At 53.4% G+C, this 9,600-nt stretch overlaps 4 protein-coding genes across 4 annotated transcripts in view; 2 read left to right on the top strand and 2 right to left on the bottom strand.

Moving 5' to 3' along the window:
• Window positions 1–639, top strand: part of POSPLADRAFT_1146224 (hypothetical protein) — a gene marked incomplete at both ends in the record, with an annotated part of 2,355 nt that extends 1,716 nt beyond the window's left edge. The window contains 3 exons of the mRNA XM_024485899.1: window positions 4–341; window positions 398–494; window positions 559–639. Coding sequence (XP_024337741.1) covers window positions 4–341; window positions 398–494; window positions 559–639 — 516 coding nt within the window. The remainder of the gene's footprint in view (window positions 1–3; window positions 342–397; window positions 495–558) is intronic.
• A 1,497-nt stretch (window positions 640–2,136) lies between these two features.
• Window positions 2,137–3,825, bottom strand: POSPLADRAFT_1057890 (hypothetical protein; the record flags this gene model as incomplete). The annotated part of the gene is made up of 4 exons (XM_024480973.1): window positions 2,137–3,063; window positions 3,121–3,315; window positions 3,378–3,534; window positions 3,665–3,825. The coding sequence occupies 4 exons, from the start codon at window positions 3,823–3,825 to the stop codon at window positions 2,137–2,139; spliced, it is 1,440 nt and encodes a 479-aa protein (XP_024337740.1).
• Window positions 3,826–5,957: 2,132 nt separating this feature from the next.
• Window positions 5,958–7,364, top strand: POSPLADRAFT_1145720 (hypothetical protein; the record flags this gene model as incomplete). The annotated part of the gene is made up of 4 exons (XM_024485828.1): window positions 5,958–6,039; window positions 6,409–6,458; window positions 6,628–6,792; window positions 6,960–7,364. 4 exons carry the CDS (start codon window positions 5,958–5,960, stop codon window positions 7,362–7,364), a joined length of 702 nt encoding a protein of 233 aa, XP_024337739.1.
• Window positions 7,365–7,823: 459 nt separating this feature from the next.
• POSPLADRAFT_1182116 (hypothetical protein) lies at window positions 7,824–9,209 on the bottom strand (the record flags this gene model as incomplete). The annotated part of the gene is made up of 1 exon (XM_024488892.1): window positions 7,824–9,209. The coding sequence occupies exon 1, from the start codon at window positions 8,931–8,933 to the stop codon at window positions 7,824–7,826; it is 1,110 nt and encodes a 369-aa protein (XP_024337738.1). The 5' UTR covers window positions 8,934–9,209.
• Between the last annotated feature and the right edge of the window lie 391 nt (window positions 9,210–9,600).

Here is a 9,600-nt window from a genome sequence, read left to right as displayed (position 1 = left end):
GAGTTAGACGCGGCGCTCGACGGGACAGGCTCCGAGATAGCACCTTACGGCGCAGTGAAGGTCTTGCCGTATCTCGAAGCTGTAGTCAACGAAGGTCTCCGCCTGCACTCGGGTGTCGGCGCTGGTCTGCCACGCGTCGTGCCTGCTGGTGGTATGACGATCCTCGGACACCACCTGATGGAAGGGACGGTGGTGAGCTCGCCGATATACACTCTGCACAGGAGCAAAGCGGTTTGGGGTGCGAACGCAGACGAGTTCTACCCCGAGAGATGGATCGACGCCTCGGCGGACACGAAGAAAGAGATGATGAGCTCTTTCGCACCTTTCTCAATTGGCCTGAGGTAAGTGCGGAGTGCTTGAACTATGTTTAACTGGTCTGAAGCGTGCGTCTGAACAGGGCATGTATTGGGCGCAACCTTGCCATGCAGCAACTGCAGATCGTGACGGCGACAATATTTCGCAGGTATAGCATCGTCCTGCAAGATGACGCTCCTGTACATTTGGTCTCATTGAATCATACGATACACAAGATGAGTACTTACGTTACGCTCGATACAGCTCGAGATACAAGACAGTTTTGGACGTAAACCGAAGAAATGCATAATAGGCGTGAAGCGGCGTGACTTGAAGGTTTTATGATGGATTTCGAAAGGCTGCATATCATGCCGGTACATTTCTGTGCGCGCGTTGAATTGAGTATGCACACCTGCTTCTCGACTGTGACAATGCATGTGATTTCTGCAAGCATGGGGCTGATGTTAGATGGCATACCGCCTAGAATCTGGAGTTTGGCATCTATCGTCCAGGTTGAATTGGCTGGTAATGATTACATTCGAGTCTTCGACGCATCAGAAAAGAGCAGAATGGCACATCGATCAAGACTACCTAACTACTGTATCATATCTCTCAGAACGATCCCCAACAAGGTCTACAACTATTGGATACGACCATGTGGAAATGAGTGCCACATATTTCTACGCCACAAGAACAAGCGAAAAAGATCCATGGACAGAGCTTATTAGCTCGAGCAGCCAAGTTGGCATATCGTAGAGTGAGGGCTGTCGAGTCGTCCATCGAACACGGCCTCTAGCATATCATAAAATTTGATCAAGCGTTTGAAATGATGATAGCAAAGAACACCCCTTTGAGATTTTCTGAGAAGACGGTGATATGGCGTCGACGGATCTCATGGCAACGTCGACTTAGACTTTTGGTCTGCAGAGATGGAATGCGATAGTCGTCGGCTTGAGCTTGGTCGCTTCGAGTGCGAGCATACAGGTTGGAGTGCACCATGGAGGACTGTACAGAGAAATCAGGTGACAAGAGAGAGCTCTGGATGTGGAGCACATGAGTCGAAGACGTATGACTTCGGGAGCTTCGGATGCTAACGACTGTGTTAATTGAAGTGTGGACCACGACAATTAGACATCGTCTATGCAAGGAAGTGAGGTCTTCATTGGGTTCGTTTTCGGACGAGTAAACTCTGGGCGGCAAAGCCATACTCGTAGCATTCGAAGAAACCAGGCCTCAAATTCCTGAATACTATCCACACATCGTAGAGATGTCAGCTTGACGGTGTCTAATTGCTGCTTGTGAACGAGCGGCTTATCGCTTCGTACGCGTCAATGAAAGATAGAGAGAATCTTGCGTTCTACTCGAGTCAGTCAGTATGTTCCGAAGTTCGCCATGTCGAGTAGAACGTAAGCATGATTGCGAAAGCGAAAGAGTGCACCAGCCACCGGTGCAAGCGAAGTCAAACAGCCATACATACGTCCCTCTCGTCGATCTATCGCCCAGCCCTCTGTGCTCTGTTCCACTCCGTCATACGACAGTTGGCCAAGTCCATGCTCGTTTCTTCTGGAGGCTCGAGGGATAAGCGACGGAGCAGATGGATTGTGGAAAAGAGTAAAGAGCGGACGAGATACGGCTCGATGCAGAACCAGTGAGTATGATTAGCGTGTTGTCAATGCTCCAGTCTCACGACGATGCAGACAGCGTCAGGTTGGGATGGGAGGTTGGATCAGGATGACGAGCAAGGCGTAGATGGGATGAACCGGTGAGTTCTGTATTCGAGACAACCCGACGTAAGCTCCAGAGACATCTCTGCAGGAGGAGAAAGACGGATATTCACCATCACTAGCCACTCCGAGCTCGTTTGCGTCCACCGCTTCCGCCGCCACGTTTCTTCCCTCCTTCCGATCCGCGACCGCCGCCAGTTCCTTCTGCAGGGTCCTTGCCCTTGCACGCTGTCTGCTTGTGTCGCCCCTTTGCATCGCGCCTTGAATATGACTTGCCGCAATCCGGGCAGATCCAGGATGCTCGCAAATGCGCAGGCCTCATCTTGCAAGATCTCCAATGACGGAGCATGTCGTGCTCCCGAGTGTAGGTGTTGCTGCACTGCCACTCTTTGCACGGCCAGCGTCCGTCCGGCCCACGCGCCACTGGCCTCGTATTCTCGTCCCCATCGTCTTCAAGCTCCTGGTCTTCGTCGGCCCCGCGGTTTTCAATTGCGCTGTCCTCGTCGTCCTCATCCTCGTCAGGAGACTTCCGCTTCTGGCCACGCCGGACAGTCGATGGACCCGCGATGGATGCGGATGCTTGCGTGGGCGTCGAGGTGGTGGCGTTGGTCATTGACCGAGTGACCCGCCGAGGCAGGGTGGCCCACTCCGACTGGTTGATCCTCCCGCTGAAAATGACCTCATCGACCATCGGCGGGGCGATAGGTGGTGAGTTGTCGCGCGAGTCGCTCCTGCTGGCATCGTCTGCGCATCCCGGCTCGCTATTAGTGACGTCGGCGTCGTCGATGACGTCGAATTCGCTATTTGCCTCGCTCGCGTGGCCGCTCGTACTGCCGACGTGGTGATTCTCGTGTTCTAGTGTCATTGCTCCCTGCTCTGCGCAGCGCAGACCAGGAGCATTTGCGCTGGATACGGATGAGCCATATCCGCGCGAGTGGACGTCTGAGGTACTGTAGCTGTCCTCAGACGTGTCGCTTGGACAACTGGTGGCCCCCGCGGAAGTGGCTGGAGACGACGTTGATGTCTCCACGTCCAACAGGAGGTCCTGTAGAATGCAAAATCAGCTCGCTGTCCCAATAAACGTTGGCTCGGATAGACTAACGGCGCCAGCCGGGATCTCCTGGTACGCGGTGGACACCGCGACACCCTCGCCCTGGGTCTCCCAGTATTGATTGGCCTGGGCATCCTTGAATCGCTCCATCCCCTCTGCGAGCGCGTCGATGTCCGCAGCCATCTTTGTATCCCATCCTGGCTCTGGGGAATACTCCTTTTCCATGTTGCTGGATGGAGAGGATGACTATGGTCAGTTAGTCAGTGTTGTAATAGCAGGTGGGTGAAGTAGGGCATATACCAATAGACCAACAAGCGGAGGCGACAAAGATCAAAGGAGAAGAGGGCGAGGGTATTGTATATCGCAGGTTCTCGGTGCCCGCCGCCCTTCGCCGACTGCGGGCTGGGCGTGCTGGATGCATCAAACTTCGTAAAGATCCCGCCGCAAGCGAAGTTGCAGCGGGGGCTGCAGACAGTCCGAAATTAAAAGGCCTCGCTATCTGGACATCATGACTGCGCGTCCTTGTTGATAAAGATGTCGAGAATAATGCAGCGCTGTCGGACGGATCACGCTGCATTTTCGTGCCTTCACTCACGTTGCTTTTTCATGAGACAATGCAAGAATACGCCGGAGCGGCCCCCACACGGAAGCGCTCAGCAGGTGCACTTGTCTCTTTTTGCACTTGTGGTCGTCAGTCAGTTTGACCGGCTTAACCTGCTCGTTCACCTCGTATTTACAGCGCGCGCTGCAAGACATTGCAAGCAGCATACGGACAACTGGAATGGCCGTCTGCTTCGCTCGCTCGGGGTTTGTATCGGCTCTCCCCCACTGATCATACTCAAGACATAAGCATCGCATTTTCAAACAGCGACGTCCAGAAATGGACATCCCTTTCAACCCAGACTTGGTCTTACGGTGCGCTCCCGCGGAGTCATACCGTCGTTGTCCAGTTTTCCCGAAGCTTCTATGCGTGGCCTTCCACTGACGGATACGCATACCACCTGGGCACCTCTCCGTCCAGGGTCGTGCATGGTTGACTGGCTGATAGTGCGCGCCAAACGGCGCCTCGTTCACCGCACGTTTTTGCTTGTATATTGCTGGATCTACCGAGCAGGAATGGATGGCTGTACGTGGCGTGGATAGCTACATGAGCTCTCCCCGTGTCAAGTCAGTCCTTAGCTCGCCGTTCCCCCAGCACGCATGTGTCTCAGGCAACGAAGTAGCGGTGGTTCTCAGGCGTTGTATCCGGTGTAGATCCCGCGGTGCATTGGCAGTCCGCCGACCCAGTGGGTCCATCAGGATGGAAGCACCGCACACGCGTCTGCCGCTTGCTCGCTTGCTCATGCCCTCGGAATAGATCCAGGAATCCGCCGAACCAGCCACGCGCATACCCGTTCCTCACGTTCATTCGTTGCGCTCGATGGGCGAAATGCACCTGCACAATTTTGCAATTTATCGAACCCCCTACTGCTTTCCTGCCGCTCATCTGTCCGTCCCCATTGACTTCGCCCGAAGTGCGACGCTCTTAGCATCGTCTTCGGGGCTCCACCACGTTCCGTTAGCGTACAAGCGCGACTTTACCAGCGCATCGTGGTCAGACTGTGCAGGTCGATCTGCATGCCATTGGGGAGTCACAGAACGCCTCGGTCATGGAACGAACGCGCGGCGCATCTTCTTGGTGGATTGAACGTTAATCTGGCATGGTTGAGACATCCCAGCGACATTTTCGCCGTTGTCGTGCGAGTGCTGCCTTCCCGTCTCTTCGTATGCGAGTCTCTTCTTGATTCCTACCTCGTCAGACCAGTGGTTCACTATGTGTACAGGGCGCGCGGCGCGCTATGCAAGGGGCTTCGCAGACCGTCAAGAGGAATGGAGTCGTAGACCTGCTCTCGTCTGCTCTGGGTTTTGTCCGAGTCGCCGCTGAGTATAAGCAGTACATTGTCATGCAGCGGTTTCCATCTTCTACCTAGATGGTCGATGTTTTGGAACCTGTGGGCTGAGGCCCCGCCTGAGGTTAGTACCACATCTACAGATTGTTGCTGAGGTTTCATCGTGTATAGGTAGTCGACGTGCTGCACACTTAAAACTCGCACGTCTGGGCCGGGAACAGCATTTCGACAAGTCTCGGTACTTCTACGCTACGTGGACAGGCGCACGGGGCCGCCTCAAGTAAACATCTGCTCTTTATCACCGATGGACGTCTGCGCTGAAGATGGCGGGACGGTGGAAGTCCTTAGGGTGCTAGGACATGCTGCGGTACGTCAGCAATCATGGGATGCTTGTTCAATATCTCAGGGATAGACGGTCACGCCTATACGCGCTAGTCACTGTTGCCCCTCACATTCGGTGAGCTGTCCTTCTGAGCACCATACTGTCAGGGCGACGTTGATATTGAAACACGACAGGGCCTACATACGGTACGTCGTATCGCTATGCACCATCCGTCCGCTCGGGTAGACAAAAATATTTCCAAGTTCATTCACGCTTTATAATCCCAGGGCCTGCGCCTTTCTTTCCGCTTCTTTCCGCGAACACGTGGTCTCCGCGACCTCTCCGTTCATCGGAGGACGTAGTCGTATCGTTGTTGGGGAGATACTTGGGAGTGAATCGTGCCGCGACTATACTGATTTCCCTCCTACCATTATCCTATCCTCCATTTTTTAGTTCAATGCAACACGCGAATGTTCTCCGCTTTCGGGAATATGGTCTTACCGTTCATTGTACCGTTTTTCTCGTGCATTGTTGCAACGACCTCGAAGCCTTCCACTACGCGTATGTTCTACCTTTGTGTTTTCGACGACTCGTGTGTCCACCCGCGTCGTAGTAAATCTACCTGCAATATGACAGGGCAATTGTGGAATCCATAGTGCATCACTTAGCTTCTAAATATGACCATTCTGTACGCTATTGATGGATCGAAGGCTGACGACGGCACCGGCTGGTACGGACACCTTCTGGTGTGGCACTGGCGTGAGTATTCTCAGTACGTTGCTCACTTGGGTCATACGCGCATCTCGACGTGTTCATCTGGACAACAACTCGATGGCTAGATATAGTGAAGGTTCGAAACAGGCATAAGGCGGGTCATTGCCATTCCCGCATTGTTCATACGGAAGCATGTCAATCACAACACCATTCCTAACCCCTTTACGTGTAAAGCATTCGCAATGTTTGCTTCATGCATATCATTCCTCGTGTCCTTCAGCAAACGGTCAACAGACTTGACAGCCTCATAACTCGGCGTTCGACTCTAGATCGTGAAATGCAACTCGGTACGGGGCATTGTTATCCTCACTCGGCGGTATCAATCTGTCAGATGCCTGTATACAGGATTCACAGGTACCACCTACAACGGAATCACGCCTCCGCCCATTCCATATCTTGGTGATGTACGTGCTGGGCGTTGACATGGACATTAGGAGCAGACAGGGCAGCCGGACAAGGACCATACAGCAGCGCACAAGCTTTTGACGAGACATCTCTACGATTAGCTGTTGGCGACGTGTTGAGAAGACAATGCGAGCCACTGATGTGACGTGCCTTCATCACATGAAACAGACGACTGAAAGCATGCACAACACCCCTAGACCTATTGGATATCCGTGTCTGTGCGAGGTCTCCATCACTCGTTCAAGCATACTAACGCACTCGGAGCGGGTCAAGAACCAGGAGCCATCGTACATCAGCGATACGGCATCGACCACGACAATCAAAGAATACCCCGTTCATATGCAGGACACCTGATGGCCATGGGGCCAAGCCTTCACGACCAAGACGACACCAGGGCATTGTCGTTGACCAATAGCCTCTATATAGTTTTTAATGACCTGCCCACTTCGTGAGTGAGCGTATATCACGTTGCATTTGTCCTGATGAGATGTTTATCAAAGTGCGGTTCCGAATTGAAGAATGAACCACGATACCTCTTGAACGTAGGGCATAGACAGACTGAGCAGCACGTCCCGTTTGCGGCTGTAGTCTACGGACTCCTCGATGGTAATAACGGCCAGGAGTACTCAGGGTGCTGTCGCAGTGTATGTTCCATCTCATTCGAGCCTGAGCTAAAGCCAAAAAGTCACAACCGCTGGGTGACGTGTATGGCCATCCGCGCTGATGAGAACGACGGCTTTTATGCGAGTATGAAGCCACGTAGAATCCTCAATACAGTGGAGAAACACAAACCGCATAACAAAGAGAGCGCAGTGTACGTAGAGTATCATCTCATTCACGACCCTCCTCCTCCATTGCCCGATTGCAAGCAAGGTGTCGTGCACACATTCAAATGCAGAGAGTGATCTCGCTTCATGGTCATGCGTCCTACGGGAAACCCACCCGTCAGATCAGCAAAGGATAGTGTTTGAATGAGACGCACTGACGTAGTACAACAATTATTGCATCAAACATTCAGGTCGAGTGGCCGTGAGCAGTCAAACAGCATCTGAACGGGTCCAAACTTGGAATGGTGGATAGGCGCGTGGCGGCAGATTCGATCGATCGATGTTTCCCTCGCTTCCTCTCCGCCGTCATGGTCCGTTCCATCACGCTGCTTAATCATGTCTCTTGAAGTCGCTGCTCATTCTGCATGGCGACTCATATATTGAGCGAGAAAGGATATACGTCGAAGACGATGGCAAGGCATGTACGGTCAGATCGTCGCGGCAATGTCGAGAGGACTAGAGTCCCAGGCACTTTACGACGGCAGAAACAGTCGAGTACGAGATGGAGAGGGAGGATGCTGCGACGACTCCCGGATGTTAGGCATGACCGCCCCTTCCTCTACCACGACCGCCTCTTCCTCTACCACGGCCGCTCCTTCCTCCGCCGCGACCGCCCTTTCCATTTCCTCCACCACGACCGCCCTTATCTCCACCCTTACGCTTTCCGTCGTTCCCGTCACTCGACGCTCCGGACTCCTTCGACTCTCCAGGTGGCTGTTTATAGGCAGGACACGCACCGTCATCGATGTGCCGCTTGACTGCATCGTCCCTGGAGAACTGCTTATTGCAGTGGGAGCAGCGGGGTTTCTCGAGGTCGCCTGTCTTTTCCTTTGAACAGCTGGATCTGAGATGGCGATTTCTGTCGGTGATGCGTCGAAACGACTTTGTGCAGCCAGGCTTCAGGCACGGGAACTGCCCTCCAATACCTCTGACCTTGATCTTCGCGTTGCCCGCTTTTGCTTTTGCCTTACGCTTCGCCTTACCTTTTGCCTTCGCATTGCCCTTTGTCTTCGCCGTATCCTTCGCGTTCACCTTGGTCTTCTGCTTCGTCTGGGAAATGTCCTTCGCCTTGCCCTTCCGTGCCTTCTTCACCGCCCTCTCGTCAGCATCATCCTCCTCGCCATCTTCGTCAGCCCTGCGCTTTTGCCCACGCGAGACATCGGGCATTGTCAACCCGCTGTTTCCATAGGACGCGCGAGTGTGGGAGTGCGTTATGGGTCTGTCGAGGGGAGGGGCGACTAGTGGTAAGTCGCCAGTTGCTTCAAAGTTGACGTCGTCATCGAGATCTGCAGACTCAACCTCGTTGTCCTCGTCATCGGTGTCGAGAATGAAAGCATCGTCCTCGTTGTAAGCATCGTCCTTGTTGTCATTTGCTCCATCGTCATATGCATCGAGCTCTTCTTCTTCACTGTCATCTTCGTCGATGGAAACTTTGTATCTTCTTGTTGTTGCACCCTGCTCTGCGTATAGCAGACCAGGGGCGATCGCGAGGGATACAGGATCCCCACGCGATGTTTGAATGGGTGAGAGATCAGCTCTCTCCCCATTCCTGTCGGTCGAGTCGCCGAGTGCACCCGGGAATCGCGACGGCCCTGCAACGGGCGCGCCATCTTCTTGGGGCATCGACATACTGGACGACCGCGCCATGTTGACGTCCGGCGGGACGTACTAATCAGACGTTAGAATTTCAACATCTCGAGGGACAAGATTTTCAACGTACCATGTCCCTGCCAAATGCCCCGGCAGTGCCCTCCTCCATGGAGAGGCCTACGTTCAGCTCGGCATCCATGTCGATAGATGCGCTGTGGCTGAAACATTTGTCTTTCCGTTCTATTCCTTGTACTACTAGCGCCCATACTGGCGCCTGTCTTAGCGCTCACCCGCAGGTTGAACATTATGTAGCTTACATAATGGGGTCCGTGCGCACTTCGTGCCTGGTATCGTACCACTACGTTTCTTTCTTCACTAACACGACCACATAGACACGATGGTCCGTGCGCAGTCGGTACTTGTATAAGTAGTTGTACCATTAGTCGGTCGAACCCTAAGTTCGACCTGGTTATTCATTCAAGTCTCTGCTCCTCTTCGCTTGGGGTAGTGGTCATTCTCGACTTCCTCGCTCGATCTTCAGGACGACGCACTGTCCATAAGTCCTCGCTCGTCGTCTACGAGTCAGGCATCAATATAGGAGTGTAGACCGTTGTATCAAAAGGTCGAACTTTCTAAGCTACATTCCTAGTTTCACCTAGTCGAACAACTCATCCATCATCACGTCGAACAACGCAGTAAACCCGGTTCCCTTGGGACTACCAAC

This window comes from Postia placenta (assembly GCF_002117355.1).
Source record: "Postia placenta MAD-698-R-SB12 unplaced genomic scaffold POSPLAscaffold_9, whole genome shotgun sequence".
Lineage (NCBI taxonomy): Eukaryota > Fungi > Basidiomycota > Agaricomycetes > Polyporales > Adustoporiaceae > Rhodonia > Rhodonia placenta.
This window is presented reverse-complemented; position numbering and strand designations above follow the sequence as displayed.